Source organism: Silurus meridionalis, chromosome 12, assembly GCF_014805685.1.
Source record: "Silurus meridionalis isolate SWU-2019-XX chromosome 12, ASM1480568v1, whole genome shotgun sequence".
Classification (NCBI taxonomy): domain Eukaryota; kingdom Metazoa; phylum Chordata; class Actinopteri; order Siluriformes; family Siluridae; genus Silurus; species Silurus meridionalis.
The window spans coordinates 17372402-17389428 of NC_060895.1; the positions used below are offsets into that span (position 1 = coordinate 17372402).

The 17027-nt window shown below is 36.8% G+C and overlaps 3 protein-coding genes across 3 annotated transcripts; 2 read left to right on the forward strand and 1 right to left on the reverse strand.

The window, feature by feature from the left end:
* Window positions 1-263: 263 nt before the first annotated feature.
* Window positions 264-5918, forward strand: hsc70 (heat shock cognate 70). Its single transcript, XM_046862516.1, has 9 exons — window positions 264-491; window positions 2220-2429; window positions 2688-2893; window positions 3310-3462; window positions 3660-4215; window positions 4343-4545; window positions 4680-4878; window positions 4958-5190; window positions 5357-5918. The coding sequence occupies exons 2-9, from the start codon at window positions 2225-2227 to the stop codon at window positions 5552-5554; spliced, it is 1953 nt and encodes a 650-aa protein (XP_046718472.1). The 5' UTR covers window positions 264-491; window positions 2220-2224; the 3' UTR covers window positions 5555-5918.
* A 1537-nt stretch (window positions 5919-7455) lies between these two features.
* LOC124394374 (chymotrypsin-like protease CTRL-1) lies at window positions 7456-10131 on the forward strand. The gene is made up of 7 exons (XM_046862519.1): window positions 7456-7551; window positions 7631-7731; window positions 7926-8005; window positions 8097-8178; window positions 8454-8628; window positions 9476-9603; window positions 9831-10131. The coding sequence occupies exons 1-7, from the start codon at window positions 7506-7508 to the stop codon at window positions 9990-9992; spliced, it is 774 nt and encodes a 257-aa protein (XP_046718475.1). The 5' UTR covers window positions 7456-7505; the 3' UTR covers window positions 9993-10131.
* Window positions 10132-10677: 546 nt separating this feature from the next.
* lin37 (lin-37 DREAM MuvB core complex component) lies at window positions 10678-16956 on the reverse strand. Its single transcript, XM_046862174.1, has 10 exons — window positions 16854-16956; window positions 15531-15629; window positions 15348-15423; window positions 14349-14399; window positions 13201-13230; window positions 12801-12886; window positions 12370-12527; window positions 11926-12057; window positions 11164-11237; window positions 10678-11058 (listed from the first exon to the last, which is right to left on the reverse strand). Exons 2-10 carry the CDS (start codon window positions 15562-15564, stop codon window positions 10980-10982), a joined length of 720 nt encoding a protein of 239 aa, XP_046718130.1. The 5' UTR covers window positions 15565-15629; window positions 16854-16956; the 3' UTR covers window positions 10678-10979.
* Window positions 16957-17027: the final 71 nt, after the last annotated feature.

Consider the following 17027-nt stretch of genomic DNA (forward strand, 5'->3'; position numbering starts at 1 on the left):
TTGGTCCTCTCTTTATGACCCCAAATAATTTTTAGGTTCTTACTTTTTGATCAAACCTTTATCTAAACTACTGCAGCTGAGCAACTAAGCTGAATGATACATTAGTGTTTTAATTTACATTTAAAAATATCATAACACATCATTTAGATATGTCATTGATTTATCCTAAAGCTATATCCCATCAAAAAGTATTTAAACTGACTATTATTGTTGCATTAGCACTAGAAGTGGATAGTGCAATGTCAGTCGGTTGCAGACAGTTGGCCTGAGGGCACATGGGCAGTGCATTCTGGAACTTTCTCTGTGTGATAAGATCAGGTGACTGAGCGTTGGAATCTCTCAGGCTGCTGTGGTTATATACGCAGAAGTGTCTGGAGTTTCATTCTCTGATTCTAGCAGGACAGGAGTGTGAACAGGCCAGCAACGTTCAGGGCTAAAGCCAACCTACATACTCCATTCAGTTGTCTCTGACGTTTCCAGGAAAGGGAAAGGTTTGTTTCAGAGTGTCGCAAATGGCCTGCAAAAGTGGCTTTGCTTCATGTTTCAGTCTGTTCTGGATATTTGTGTTGCTTTTTGGCTGTTGGCTTCTGCTTCGCCAGCTGCAGAATTTCAGCATTTTGTATGTCTGCTTTTGACATTCTGTGCTTGTATAGAGTGCTTAATAATTATAATAAAAAAGTCTCATAAAATTAGCAAAGAAGCCTAAATTGAAAAATACACTCAATGATGTATTTAATTCATGCAGTTTAAATATTAAATAAAATTACTAGCATGGATTATATGCCACTATCAAACATATAGTTACATATAAGCATAAATAATAGACTTCAACTGTAATATTTGTCCCAAGGCTTTCTCTAATATATAATTTAGCCCCAATGTATATTAAATCTCTCTCTGTGCTTCTGTCTGTCTCTCTGTGTCTCTGACTGTCTGACTGTCTTTCTCACTCACTCACTCACTTGTTTGCCATCTTGTTAGAATACTCCTTTTTCTTAACTTAACAGTGAAATGCACCAGCAAACTGTGGGTGAATAAATCTAAAATTATCAGTATGACAACAAATAAGGATAATCTTTATATATTAATAAAGACTTCAGTAAACAGCAGCCAATAAAATAATTAAAAACACAAAATCAAACAATGTTGGGTTTCGTACCTGATTAGACTGGTGTGGACTTAATATAGCAAGTTATGCTATACATTTCATCACAGAGTCTATCTGGTGATTTTTTTAAATTATAATTAGGCTTAAACCAGCCTAATGCAATCTGGCAATCAACTTTCTTCCAACTTTTCTTAGTGTACAGTTCTACAGAAGCTAGCAACTGACAGCAAGAATCACACACGATCAATTCTAAACCCAGTAAAGTTTGAGTGTTCTGAATCCTGTACCATGTTTTTACTGACACGCTGGGGAGATTACAATCTCCTGATCAGCGCACACCAGATAGTGAAACTCCCTTATATGGTCCTTCGAGCTAGATAGGAGGAAACCTTCCTAAAAGTAACTAATTCACAATTGTATGAAGGTTTTTTTTTTTTATGATTAATATTTGCTGAAAAAGCATTATGCTACTGATCATCTATATTATATATCAACACTGCTTTTTAATTAAACAATCTCAAGAGGCTGGTACCATGTTGTAAGCAATAGAACAATATATATTTAATTTTTTCCACAATCTTATCATTTTGGGCTTCTCTGGGAAAAAATACTGCTGCTGAATTTTCACAGCAGATAAATAAATAGACACTTATAGGTTTAGCTTATATTTACAGTACAGCAGAAGGTAAGCATATGGTTTCCGTAGGGGTTGGGTTGGTGGCCTTGACCTTGAAAGTATATCTAGTTGGAATAGAATTTTGTACATATTGGTAATCCTAAACCCAACCCTAATCTAAACGATGTATGAGTAATTGTGGCTCTCTCTCAAATTATGAATAGCAGTTTACTTAATAGACCATCGCAATGGGTCATAAATAAGCATCATATAGTGGATATAAGAATTTTCTCTCTGGACATGATGGACCCATATGTTTATATGTTTATTCTAATACAGAGTCAAATACTATCAAGCAGGTATTCACTAGCATTTCCTAAATCTGTTGATATCTTTTGACAGTGTGCCCACGTTGTGCGCTGTTTATGAAACCGGACCTGAGTGATCTCTCTCTTTTAATCTCTCTCTCTCTCTTCCTCTCGCTCTCCTTTTCAGAAGTAATGTCTAAAGGTCCAGCAGTAGGCATTGATTTGGGTACCACCTACTCATGCGTTGGCATCTTTCAGCATGGCAAGGTGGAGATCATTGCCAATGATCAAGGAAATCGAACTACACCCAGTTATGTTGCTTTTACAGACACAGAGAGACTGATTGGAGATGCTGCCAAGAACCAGGTGGCCATGAACCCTAACAATACTGTGTTTGGTAAGACAGTGTGCACTGCAGTGAACCATCATAGGGGCACTTATGTAGCCTTATGGCAAAGATCTTAGGTAAAAACATAATATAAAGCTGTTGCTGTTGTTGTTGTTTAGCTTTTTTTTATTGGGGATTTTTGTGGCATAGATATCTAAACAAAAGCTAAATACTATAAATACTGATTGTTCTTAACATAATATACAGCTGTTCAAATGTAAATACATAAAGTTTCACATTCTAAATAATTACATTGTTTCTGCCAAGATGCCAAGCGCTTGATTGGGCGTCGATTTGATGACCCTGTGGTGCAGTCAGACATGAAGCACTGGCCTTTTAAGGTGGTGAGTGATGGAGGCAAACCCAAGGTGGAGGTGGAGTACAAGGGAGATATAAAGACCTTTTATCCTGAAGAGGTGTCATCTATGGTCCTCACTAAGATGAAGGAGATTTCTGAGGCTTACTTGGGCAAAGTAAGTTAGTAGAGAATGCAGCAGTTTTCATTTGATGAAATCAAGAGATTGTTTTTTACAATGACATTGTAGAAAAACGAAAACCAAAATCATTTATCAGTAACAAAGACTAATAGTACATACCACAAAATAGTACACAGTACAATATGTCACTCATTTGACAAAAAAAACACTTACCAGTACTACCTATATCAACCATTGTTTTATAACCGTAGTGCATTGGTCATTAATGAAAACAACTTTAGTGAATTACAAATGTAAATAATGTAAACTTTGTCATGCAGCCGTCAATATTATGTTGCGTGAACAGTCTTAGAAAGCATCAGTCTAACCATGTTTAACAGAAATGTTTCAGAAATCCGACTAATCAAATATATCTAACTTTTTTATTACTTTTACATTTCTTCCCTCTTTAGCCTGTAACAAATGCTGTTGTCACAGTACCTGCCTACTTCAATGACTCCCAAAGGCAAGCCACAAAAGACGCTGGCACCATTTCTGGCCTGAATGTCCTCCGTATCATTAATGAGCCAACAGCAGCAGCCATTGCCTATGGGCTGGACAAAAAGGTATGTCGCTGATTTAACCACTGGCGAAGCAAATGAAATAATAGCATTTTGTTTAAAGGGTTAGTGTTAAGGGCCTTGCTCAAGGGTCTAGCTATTGCAGGTTGGTAGAAGTGGGACTTAATTCACAAAAAAAGATTTCTGCTAAATTGATTGCTTCCCATATGTGCAAAAGCTTACATTGTGCTCTATTGTCTTAGGTTGGCTGTGAGCGTAATGTCCTTATTTTTGACCTGGGTGGTGGCACCTTCGATGTGTCCATTCTGACTATTGAGGATGGCATCTTTGAGGTCAAATCAACAGCTGGTGACACTCATCTTGGAGGTGAAGATTTCGATAACCGTATGGTAAACCACTTCATCGGTGAATTTAAACGTAAATTCAAGAAGGACATCACAGGCAATAAACGTGCAGTGCGTCGTCTAAGGACAGCTTGTGAACGTGCCAAGCGTACACTCTCCTCCAGCACACAGGCAAGCATCGAGATAGACTCACTTTATGAGGGTGACGACTTCTACACCTCGATTACAAGGGCACGTTTTGAGGAGCTCAATGCTGACCTCTTCCGTGGAACTCTAGAGCCTGTTGAAAAGTCCTTGCGTGATGCCAAGTTGGACAAGAGCCAGATTCATGACATTGTTCTTGTCGGAGGGTCCACTCGCATTCCCAAGATCCAGAAACTACTGCAAGACTTTTTTAATGGCCGTGATCTCAATAAGAGCATTAACCCCGATGAAGCAGTGGCTTATGGAGCAGGTATGGGAAATTTCCTAGTCAAGCGTAGTACATATGTACCTACTTAAATAGTACATTTTCATTGACAAAAGTCCAAAAACTTTTACACATGCATTATTCACTGTTAAATTTACATCTTCCTATACAGCTGTCCAGGCAGCAATCTTGTCAGGCGATAAGTCAGAAAATGTCCAAGATCTTCTTCTGCTGGATGTCACTCCATTGTCTCTGGGGATTGAAACAGCTGGAGGTGTGATGACTGTGCTCATTAAGAGGAATACTACTATTCCTACCAAACAAACCCAGACCTTTACAACCTACTCAGACAACCAGCCTGGTGTGCTGATCCAGGTACTCCTTGTTAATAACACATGGTACCTCACTATGTCGATCAAAAGAGCTCACATGATTCACCTGCTTCTTGCTTCAGTTGGTCACTTTCCTAATATGTATTTTGTTATTATAAATTATCTTTTGTTTGTCAGGTATATGAAGGAGAACGAGCCATGACCAAGGACAACAACATTCTAGGCAAGTTTGAGCTGACAGGCATTCCCCCTGCCCCAAGAGGTGTTCCACAGATTGAGGTGACCTTTGACATTGATGCAAATGGCATTCTCAACGTGTCTGCAGTGGACAAGAGCACTGGCAAGGAAAACAAGATAACTATCACAAATGACAAAGGTATCAGCAGAAGGAAGCCTCAGAAACACAACTAGACTTTGTTTTCCTTTTCCACTATAATTACTTCTGGTTCTTTCAGGCCGTCTCTCTAAGGAGGACATTGAGCGAATGGTGCAGGAGGCTGAAACATACCGAACAGAAGATGAAGTTCAGAGGGAAAAGGTCACAGCCAAGAACACTCTTGAGTCCCTGGCCTTTAATATGAAGAGCACAGTGGAGGATGAAAAGCTCAAAGACAAGATCAGTGATGAGGACAAAAAGACAATTGTGAACAAGTGTAATGAGGTTATTGCCTGGCTCGATAGGAACCAGGTAACAACAAATTAAAACATGCAGTATTTATTATTTGTGGAACTGGGGAATTTGTGGTAATTTGTGCTTGTTTTAATTTAATCAGTGGTTAAATAAATGGATAAAATTAGCTTATAACAAAATTGTAATATTTCTCTTTTTTTCTCTCTCATCTGTCTGACTGCAGACTGCAGAAAAGGATGAATATGAGCACCAGCAGAAAGAACTGGAGAAAATATGTAACCCCATCATTGCCAAGCTTTACCAGAGCACTGGTGGTATGCCAGGTGGAATGCCTGGTGGAATGCCTGGTGGTCCGGGTGGGTTCTCTGGTAGTGCAGGTGGCAGTGCTTCATCTGGCCCCACCATTGAGGAGGTTGACTAAACCTAAATCCACACCAGGAGAAGAGAGAGAAATCCATGCATCAGCTACCCACAACCAGAAGTCATTTTCTTAAACATATTTTATACTGCACTCTTATTAGCACCTGTTAAATGCAGCCAGTGCCAACTGAGACCAACATATTGTTTGTGACCAAATCTGGTATTTCAATGAAGACATGAAAGTTTTTATTCAATAAACTTCAATGCATTTTGTAATGATTGGTCACAATATGTATTTTAAGTTAGGCTTATTTTATTTGTTCCATTACTTCCACTTTTGCAACTATGCTTTATTAGTTTTCTCAGTACTTAGTTCTCCACAGTTCTGTGGTAGCACTTCAATAAAATACAGTGGATTCTCTTCATCCAAGTGTGTGTGTGTGTGTGTGTGTGTGTATGTGTGTGTGTGCAATCAGTTTAATCCTGTCGTAATGGTCTGAGTGTTTAAACTGTTTAGTTTTTCTCCAAAATCTCAAAGTGCTTTACTTGAAAAAGATTAAAAGGAAGCAAGCAAGATTATTTTCATAAGGTACATTTCAAATAACTCTCATTAACCAAAATGTTGTACATCAAATAAAATGATAAAACAAAGACCCATCTGTCCTCATCAAGCTAGCATATACAGGGAAGTATTGGTTTAGTATAAGTTCATTTCTATTAGCTATAGTTAGGTTCTTTCACAGTCTGTTGATGACCAAAGCCTGGTCACCTTTAAGTTTCAATCATTCAATCAAAATGCCACCAGGTTTTGTGAGGAAGGCCTTGTGAATTATCTTTACACAGTGTAAGGTGTTAGCAACTTGTAGCAATGTAAAGATGTGATTCATAAAGTTTTAATAAAAATAAATTAAAAATCTCTATTATGAACTAAGATCCAGTGTAGTGAAGCCTCTCTTCTTCTAGCAGACGCGAAGAAGCTTTCTGTACTGTAGACAGGACAAGAAATGATTGACCAATTTGTAAATTGAGTTGCAGTGAACAATATGCAATGAGAAGAATGCAGGAGTTTTTATAACTACAAAACAGTCAAATTTACTTCTTAATGGTGGGATAAACAGCTCCAAGGTATCCTCAAAATCTTCTATGTCCACAGTTGTGAACTGTTAAAACTATTAGAAATACTACTCTATAGTGCCACCCTTAGGCCAATTGAGCATTGTTCTGAATCTTGTTGCTTGTGAAGGTCTCAGAATCCTATCTGTTGACCAAATTTTACATATTTATGCCTTGCAGTTTGAGCTGCTTAATTTATTTCAGGAGGAAAGAGAAAGAAGACAAATCCTTTCTTCTTTTTATTGGCCCTTATGTGATGGTGATGATGATGATGATGATGATGATGATGATGATGATGATAATAATAATAATAATAATAGTAATAATAATAATAATAATAATAATAATAATAATAATAAACAATAATAGCAGTGGCAAAAATGTTTAGTGAATTATTTTGGCTTACAATTAGCTGCAATGTTGGAGAATTTGTGTCAAGAAGTTTTGCCATCTCTCCAAAAGATAAAATAAAATATTTTCTATAAAACAAAAATAGACCAAGTGAGAAGAAAACCGGAGTACTCCTGATCAGCTTGAATCTTTGACCCTGTCAACGTGAATTCTGGAAATTTGCGTCTTCCGAGCGCTACCTTATGTATTCTTTTGCTTTATGTGGAAAGCCGAGGCGTCTTAATCCATGCCTCGATGAATAAGAGCTGTTTTGATGGCACAAGGAGCATCTACACAATGTTAGGAAGGTGGTTTTCATGTTATGGCAGATTGGTATAGATCACTATAATAAACATGATATGGAAGTGAGTTATAAATATTCCAGAGTTGTGGGATTTTTACAGGTGTGCTGGAGCACATTGAGATTTTCCCAGCTGTATCAGCTTCTACATGCACTATAAAACCAGTATCAAGTTATCTCGAAAGCAGGAAAGTGTTTTGCATGCAATATGCTGTGGATCATTAGCTGCCTTGCTCTTGTGGCCTCCACACTGGGCAAGTTTTCTCTAACTGTAGTAACTGATTTTCTGCTTAACTTAACATTGAAATGTATTAATGTGTCTTTTTCTTATAGGATGTGGAGTGCCTGCAATTAAGCCTCAAATTAGTGGCTACAGGATAGTGAACGGTGAGAACGCAGTGTCTGGATCGTGGCCCTGGCAAGTGTCACTCCAGGTAACAATATTATTTCTGGAAATAGTGATGGTGCTTTTGCACAGAACCTAATTCTCCTAATTATGAATTTAATGTGTCTTTCAATATTAGTTCAATAGTTTGAATAAGGGTAATTTTTCATTTAGACATACATTTGTTCAATGGAAAAATTAAATGATTGAAGATGATCAGTAATGTGTACCTTTTCAAACCAGGATACAACTGGATTCCATTTCTGCGGCGGATCCCTCATCAACCAGTACTGGGTCGTCACTGCTGCCCACTGCCGTGTGACGTAAATGACACTTCCATACTCCAATGCTTTAATGATGTACCACATTGTAATATGGTGTATGAATTAACTTTCTTTGTTTCTTATTATGTAGACCTTCACGTCACCGCGTTATCCTTGGCGAGTACAATCGTGCATCTAATGCTGAGCCAATTCAGGTCAAAACCATTGCCAAGGTATTTTATGCTCTTGTGACTTTCAGATTTAACATGTCTATATATATTTTCCGTACATTCATAGATGCATTCTTTAAAAAAGGGAAGCTGTTGAAATGTAGTCACTTAACATGTTTGTTGTGCTCTACTGCAGGTATTTTACTTGTCTTCCACTATATACAGATCTTTGATCTCTTGTTCAGTTGTCTAATAATGTAAACCTTAATCCAGAACCTAATATTGTCACATAATGTTGGGCTTCTGTATATATTGTGTATTTACTTGTTTTTCCCCAGGCCATCACCCACCCTTACTACAACACTCAGAACTTCAACAATGATATCACCCTGCTGAAGCTGTCCTCTCCAGCTCAGTTGACCAACAGGGTGTCTCCTGTGTGCTTAGCCTCTTCTAATGTTGCCGTTGGCACACGTTGTGTAACAACCGGCTGGGGCAAAACTGCTTTTTCATGTAAGTGCATTTCCTGGAATGGCGTCTTTAGATATCTGAAATAAAAATGATTTCTTGAAGGAGAATCTGATTGAGGGCAAGTTAGGGCAACATCTAGTTATGGCATCTGAGTGTAAGCTCCATACCAGATTTTAGGCTGATTTTATCCTTTCCAATCCTCTCTATCTGCAGTATGTAAGACATTATTGGGTGAACCCTGCATATACTGTGTAATGCCAAGCTTGAGAAAAAATAAGCACCTATAAAACCCCCTCCAAACTGAACACTCTGTAGAATTTAACAGCAAAAAAGCAGCCGATTGGCACTTGTTTCTGTCAAATACTAAACAGCTACTTAAACAATACATCAAAGAATTTTTCTAGAAATTAATTGTACAAACACGTCTTGAAAATGTGTGGGCCAGTATGAATACCACTTTACATTTACAACATTTAGCAGATGCCCTTCTCCAGAGTGATTTTAAAACTGAACAGTTGAGGGTTCTCTTGCTCATGGGTCCAGGATTGGAAACTTGGTGGTGCTGGGATTTGAACCTATAATCTTTCAATCAAGAGTCCAACACCTTAACCAATGAGCTACTACCTCTCACTTTTGAATTACTCAGATGAGACAAGAAAAAAAACAATAAAATCTTCAATTCAGTAATTACTCTCAGATTTGTTAATGATGATTGTACTTTAAATTATTTGCTAGACAGTAAAGTATGAGGTGCAGACACAAGGCAGAGGAAATGCTGAACAGGTGACAAAATAGAATCTGAGAGGCCTAGTTTTAAAAAGCACTTTCTGTTATTGCCCTTCTTGCCCATGCTTGATGTCTTACACGCTCTATAATTTTCCTTTATTAGCTAGCCCCAGTATTCTGCAGCAGACCGCCCTACCCATACTGAGCTTAGCACAATGCCAGCAGTACTGGGGCAACAAGATTTTCGATTCGATGATTTGTGCTGGAGCATCTGGTGTTTCATCCTGCCAGGTGAGTTGAAGTGTACACAAATTATCTTGACAAAGTAGACAAATGTTGATTAGCTAGAAAACATAGGAACTCGGTTGTGATAATGTGACTTGTTTAAGACACAGATATTCACATAAATACTGCTATATTTAATAAGATTCATGTTGCAGTGGTTCATACACTCCATGTATTGGAGCAATGTCACTTATTCGTACTGCCGATGTGCTTTTTGTGGGTGATGTGTGCAGGGTGACTCTGGTGGCCCTCTGGTCTGTGAGAGCGGTGGTGCCTGGTATCAGGTTGGAATTGTGTCTTGGGGAACAACCAATTGCAATGTGCGAGCCCCTGCTGTTTACGCCCGTGTCCCATACCTGCGCAGCTGGATTGATCAGACTGTTGCCCAGAACTAAACCGCTTGCAGCTTCATGGTGACCTGAAGGATCTTAGTACTTTACGGTTATGTTTTTGAGTACATGTGGTCTATAAACAGGTTACTTCCCTTCAGGAGCATGTAAACAAATTTCAAATAAAGGAGAAAAAGGCAATCCATTTCCGACTTTGTGTTTTGTCAGCCGGTGTGGGCTGCACCAGCCAGTGCTCTCTCAGTGCCGGTCCCAAGGCCAGATAAAATAGGAAGTTTTAGTCAGGAAGGGCACCTGGTGTAAATCCGGTGCCAAATCAGATATGCAGACCAAAGCACAATCCACTGTGGAATATGTCAAACACAGACAAAATACTATATTGAACAGTATCCCCAAACATTAGCTTTCATTATGTTACAGTATGTTACATTCTGTATTTCTGATTTAAAGAGAATGTAAACAAAACTATAGCATATGTAGGCAGTTGAGGTGGAAATCTAAAAATAAAATGCAATATAAAATACTTATATTTTGTGGTTAAATGCAATCCAGCTGAACTTCACAACCGAGTGACTGGATCACATGACATTCGCATCTGCACATGACATCGTTCACTTGTGTTTGAATTAAAAAGAGTCTTCTGAGAAGTACAATTTCAGCAGCTGTAAAATCCATGTACCCTTAAAAACAAACATTGACTCTTTCTAAACAAAATGATGCATTTTGAGAATGATGAAAGATGAAAAAGGCGAACGTTTATTTTGTTCCCAAATGATCATCTGTAATTACCAAATTGTACAAACAAACATGCATTCATCTCACTCTTCTGACCTGCGTCACAAAAATGGGAACTGAAAGTGCAGGCCATACTAACATCATTACTTTCCCAAATATATGATTGTTAACATATATTAAAATATCCCATGCAGACAACTATGCAATTATCAGTCCCTTTATCCATCTGAAACTCTCCACATAACCTCCGTTTCTGTGAGGCTGCAGGGAACTCCATAACTGTCTCCTGATGCAAAAGAGCTAGCGCTCGTACATCTCTTTCAGGATTTTAATGCTCTCGCTGTAGCGCATCTGGTTCTTATTTGAAGCTTCTTTCCACCTAAATAGAAGCAGAATTTATACCTTAGATAAAACTTTTGGAGATAGTATTTAAACAAAACATTTGCTACATATTAAACTACTGTTTTCAAAGCTCAACACTTACTTCTGTCTAATTTTCTTCCAGCGTTTCATGTGATTGAAGATGAGAGGTGTGGCTCCTGATGCAGTGTCTGTAGACTGAAATAAAATATTATTATTATAGGAATAAGGAACGATGCATTATATTGTTAGAGCAGGGGGTGTCTATGAAGGAGTGGTGTGATGCATCCCAACACAAAGTAAAAGGCTTTTATCAACATTAATTATTTTCACATTATAGTGATAGTATTAATCTTGTGCCACCTATTTGCCAATGATCACATTTATATTAATTAGAGAACAATATACTTTCTAACTACCTACTGTCTCTTTAATATTATAGAAAACCTTTAAAACAAGTCATTTCCTGATATCAGCTTCAGGCAAAAAAAACCTGTCATGTTACAAAGAAACTGCAAGTCAACAATTTCTAAAATCTAAATACTTCAATCAAGTTGCAGCTTTAGAAAGCAAAGACATTGAAAACTCCTCGGATTAATGTTAAATAAATGAAATTGACAGTTAGCTCATTTTTTTAAATTAAGTAACATCCTCTGATCCATCAAAATCAAACTTAACTGCACTTTGATAAAACCCCAATTTAATAAACACAATGGTCATTTATTCTTGCATCCGATGTATCAACAGTCATTGAGAATTAAATACATTATCTTTTAATTTAATTTGACATTAAAAAAATTAAAATAAAAATCAGTGTGAAAAAGATTTCTTATGAATGAGAACTTTAATGATAACAGTTTTCAAGTGATCAGACTCATGACCTCACCTGGCTTATGGTGGGTTTCTCTGTAGGTGGAATCCTTAAGTTGACTGGTTCACCAGACTCATGAACAGGACAAGAACCAGGAGGTGGAAGACGGTATACATTTTGAACTTTTCCATTCAGCATGTCTGAGACCTAAAACAGGTGCCGGATACGATTCATTCTTCATTCTCTCAAAACTCTTAATACACATGCAAGTTTGTTCATCATAGCACTTTTTTATGGCACCTTATTTACCTTCTCATTTAAATTAAATAGATTTTTATTTGTTGGCATCGCCCAAATCAGCTGTGTCATGTGCACATATTTGTAATTTATGAGAGAAACTTTTTGAATTTGGATTCTGTAAACAATTAGAAACTTTACTGAAATACAATGATGAGTGAGAGTCAGTGCTGGCAGAACTTTCCTACAGAAAAGATTGCAGCAGTATGATATGGATCTGACCTCATCCTCTGCCATGCTGTGGGGTGGACTAGACATCGCTCTCTCTCGTACAGTGGGGTTGTTCCTCATCCACGATCTGCAGATGGGATAGAGTGGAGTGTTGCTGCTGAACTGTGCCAGATCCACACTGCGATCAAACAGCTTGATGATGTACGAGTCTAATTATTAGAAGAACGGAAACAAATATATTAAATCACACATGAGTCAGGCTTAAATGCTACAGATTATGGATTTAAATTAAAATTAATCTACTCTGGGTTTAATTGTATTGAATTCAAAATTTAGCTAGAACTAATTTAAGTTTTTTTTTTTTAACTAAACAAATAAAAAAATATATGTTTTTATAGAAAACATTTAGCATAATTACTGTTGCTTCTATTGTCTTAAAATAATTAAATTTGAATTAAATTAGGACAAACTAAGATTCTTGCTTTGTTTATGCTGGTTGGTCTCTGATAAACCATCCTCCATCTCTTTGCGCTTCTTTCTTCGGTGTTGTGCAAACCGTGAAGATGGCCTGTGCATAAAAAAAAAAAAAAAAAAACACCATAGAACCTCTTCACTATAACACTTTATATAAATCTCCTCCTTCAAGTAATATTCATAGGATATATTGCATTTTCTTAACTCTGCTGCCTACAGCTTCACATAGAGCTATTTCTAACAAACAGATCACAAAAACCTATAGTTTATTACAGTGATCTTTATTTATTTTGCAGTTCTAGAAGTTCTAGGAGTAAACCATGAATTGCAAATACTATGCAGAGGATGACCAATTTTGTATAGCATTAATTGTTTGCAAAAAGCAGGAGAAAATGTGGATTTTGTTACCTTTTCCCAAGAGATGAGGGGGATAGGTCCCTATTAAGAAAAGAAGTCAGAAATAGTACTGAGGTTTTACTTGTATCACATACACTATATGGACCAAATTTTGTGGACACCTGACTATAAGATTTGTATGTGCTTTTCATCCAACTCTTCATTCAATACATTTGTGCTGTTCCAATTTAAAGCAAACATGTGGCTGGGAAGGTCAGGTGTCCCAAAATTTGGTCCATACATTGTAGACTCTGATTCTTAGTACACACAGATATACACATCACACAATAAAGACAAAAGAACACTGTTAAGAATGACATGATACAGGTTTAATTCAATATTTCATCCTTTTCCACTAGGGGGCCCTATTAGCACATAATACCCATCACTAAAAGTAGTTATTGCATGGTTAAACACTGCAGACAGAACTTTCTGATAGATCTGATATTAAATATTTATGATACAGCATTTGGTGAGACATATATAAATGATCCACCACTCACAAAAGCACATTGGAATTTATTTCCTGTTTTTTTTTTTACTCGTAATAGAAATTTAAAATCATATTCTATGACAAGCCCACACAACTATAGCAGCACATTAGATAAGGACCTGTTCTTCTTGAATAGCAATTACAGTCTATTTAATGCTATATGTAACCATAAATTCACACCACATGTATCTGAGCGGAAAATGATGCAACATGTGATTAGCTAAGGTGAGAAATGATTTAGCTACTGTAAGTGACTCACTCTTATTTTTAATCAGAAAAAAAACATGGTTCACGTTAGTCCAATGTGGTTTAAACCCAGACATTTTGTGAAGTCATTAAGTTTTCAAAACCTAATAATAGTAACAGGCTAAAATCCTTTCACAGAATTCTATTCAAGTAAAATAGTACACTGGGCCTTCAGTAGATATAGTAGATAGATAAGGTTATTTTTAGTGCAAACTCAAGAGAGATAATAACCAGACTGCAAAGTTTGTGTTCCCCTTATCTAATTCAAAATCATGGTTTGCAAGTTAAATAATGCATATTTTGTATAAATAATGCAGACACATTCGGCATCAATCCACAACTCTAAATAAACTGCATTGCTGTGGTAACAAACAAACAAACACACACATATATGAAAAGAAGAAGCACTAGAAGGACATACTTGCTCATGGAATCTGCGACCATTTTCCCAGAATCATCCTCATTCTGATCTCTTCATAGGAGCAACAAAACAACAAAATAAAAATAAAGATTATTAGAGAGCTGATACGCCTGTTAAGTTCTTAAAAATAAATAAATAAATAAATAAATAAATAAATAAATATGTATCAAATAATGACAATCCCACAAAATAAAAAAAATGAACCACAGAATCCATATATAATTATTCTACAATACTTATATATTTAAAATGTTATAGATCAAAGTACTGCATGAGCACTCCCCAATTTACCATTTCACAACAACATGGCGTGTAGTAAATAGGGGTGTAACGGTACACAAAATTCATTTAGCATTTTTATGCATGCGCAAAACAAATCTTATTTCCGCAGTGCCAAACGTAATAATAGTAAAGTTAAAAAAAAAAAAAAAAAAAAAAACAACAACAACAACTCAAAGTGTGAGGTGGGAACTAAACAAATGTGCGATCCCCCACCTAATACGTCCCTGAGGGGTCTCAGATTTTTATCTATGTTCCGTACGCAAAAAGGATTGCATTCGGTACCGAACCGAAAGCCCTGTACAGAAAGGTTTTGGAGCGAATATGAGTACCGTTACACCCCTAGTAGCAAATGTTGTGTGGCAAATGTTTAGAATCATAAAAAGAGAAGATTAGGAGTCACAAACTGTGAAGTTCATAGTGACTGATTAAATAGTCTATTCCACAGCGATTTTTATTCTGGTCATCTAATTACAGTTAAAATAGACCTATTCTATGGTTCAAGGAAATTGTTGTCCAAGCTCACTTATTTTCCCCAAACAGATACTAAAAAAAGCCAAGTAAATTTCAACCTTTGACAAAGTGCACTGCAATCACCAAATGAGTTTGATTACACACTACCAGATTTTCTCACCCATTAACTTCCTTGTAAATAATACACTCTGTAGCACTCTGTGCGACCGCAGGCTAGTCCTGGTGTGCAGTTACTATCAAACTGACCTCTCGCTGTCACTTTTCTCCACCAGACCTTGCAGCACCGCATCAAGGCGACTTCGGGCAACAACACCCTCAGAATCTTTATTCGACAAACGTATAAAAAAACAGATGTGTTTATAAGATTATCAAATTCAAAACAAACAAAATATTAAACCGATAAGAAAGAGATGTTTGGTTGTTCCTTACCTGGTTTCTCCAGCTTAACTTTCATGTGAAGCATTTTGATTGCAGACTCGTCCTCATTTAATCAATATTCACCTTCGCAATGCCATTAGCCAATTCTGCCTAAAAACAAACAAACAAATAGTAGTCAGATAGATATATAGAACATATTGCAATCAAATAGAAACCAAAAAGAAAATGATACACAGGCATGACTTGGTCATGGCAGAAAACAGCTATTCAGCAACATGATGCAATTTAGCATCTACCGGAGGTGCAAAAAGTAACATAATGCAAACTGACACGTCCAGATAAACATGTTAATGTTAGTTCTTTGTTCTAACGTGGTAACGCACGTGGTCAGGATAGCACCAGTGAGCTCCATTGGTCTCGAAACTTCTTGATACTGCTTCATGGGTTAACTTAAATGCAATAAAATGTTAAAAACATCAATATTTTTAATCACATTTACAGAATTTAGTCTGCATTGTTGCGTCTTCAATTTTAGAAGCACAATACATTTATAAAGACGCTTTATCCAGACTGCATTTGATTCTAAATAAATCATAATTGTTTGGCTTTTTAATGTATGTAACTTTTATTTTCCCCTTTTTTCCTTCAAGGTCACAGACAGGTGATAGTGTCACTCATAACTCCTAGACACATCACATTCTACACAATGTGCATTCATAAAAATGTATTATTAAATATGTATTTTTTTTAATCAACAGCCAGTCATTGTAGCCACCAATATCAATAGTAAAAAATTCACTAACAAATTAATATACATTGATGCTCCAAATATGTTGATTCTGACCACAAATGAATGCTCGCTGTGAATATACTGAATTGTAATACATGACAGAAACATATAATAATGCAAAAAGCACCAGATCATACAGGTAATATAGTGTATACACATATGGCAGAGGTTAGGAATGCAATTGATTAACTGAAGTGATTCAGCAGAAGAATAAACCCTTGCTGGTTTATTAACAGCGTTTAACCTGGTTATTGACTAGTTAGTTAACCCTTTACCAATCTATCCAGAAATAAACTTCAATTACAAACTACACGACCCAATTACCACCACAAGCAAATAACCAACTGGTTGGTTAAACTACTCCAAAGACAGTCAGGATGAGTGAGAGACCAGCTGATACTCACACACATAACCTGTTAGCTAGCAGCTAACCTGAACAACTGGTTTTTGCTAGCTAGCTAGCCAGCCTCCATTAAAATGTATACTCATACCAATATATTCGCTGCGTTCTCGTTGAACGCGCCGTTCATTTATACTCAACTGGATTTATTTTTAAGGAGAAATACAAGCTTAAATTGACTTACATTATATAATAAGAGAACATCCAGTCAGAGACTTTAGCATGAAGCTACAACAACAATATGCTATTTTCAGTTCACTTGACTTTCCTCTTCCGCGCGCAACTGAATCTCCTTCTCCTCATTGGTCAGAGAGGTAAGCCGTGCTTTAAGATTATTGGGTGTAATACTTGTCAATCA

Coding starts and splice junctions, on each gene's coding strand:
- hsc70 (XM_046862516.1), top strand. CDS start 2,225: ATGTCTAAAGGTCCAGCAGTAGGCATTGATTTGGGTACCACCTACTCA. Junction 2,430..2,687: donor CCCTAACAATACTGTGTTTG/GTAAGACAGTGT, acceptor GTTTCTGCCAAG/ATGCCAAGCGCTTGATTGGG. Junction 4,216..4,342: donor AGCAGTGGCTTATGGAGCAG/GTATGGGAAATT, acceptor CTTCCTATACAG/CTGTCCAGGCAGCAATCTTG.
- LOC124394374 (XM_046862519.1), top strand. CDS start 7,506: ATGCTGTGGATCATTAGCTGCCTTGCTCTTGTGGCCTCCACACTGG. Junction 7,552..7,630: donor TCTTGTGGCCTCCACACTGG/GCAAGTTTTCTC, acceptor TTTTTCTTATAG/GATGTGGAGTGCCTGCAATT. Junction 9,604..9,830: donor CTGGTGTTTCATCCTGCCAG/GTGAGTTGAAGT, acceptor TGATGTGTGCAG/GGTGACTCTGGTGGCCCTCT.
- lin37 (XM_046862174.1), bottom strand. CDS start 15,564: ATGCTTCACATGAAAGTTAAGCTGGAGAAACCAG. Junction 12,058..12,369: donor ACAGCATGGCAGAGGATGAG/GTCAGATCCATA, acceptor CACCTGTTTTAG/GTCTCAGACATGCTGAATGG. Junction 11,059..11,163: donor TGGAAGAAAATTAGACAGAA/GTAAGTGTTGAG, acceptor GCTTCTATTTAG/GTGGAAAGAAGCTTCAAATA.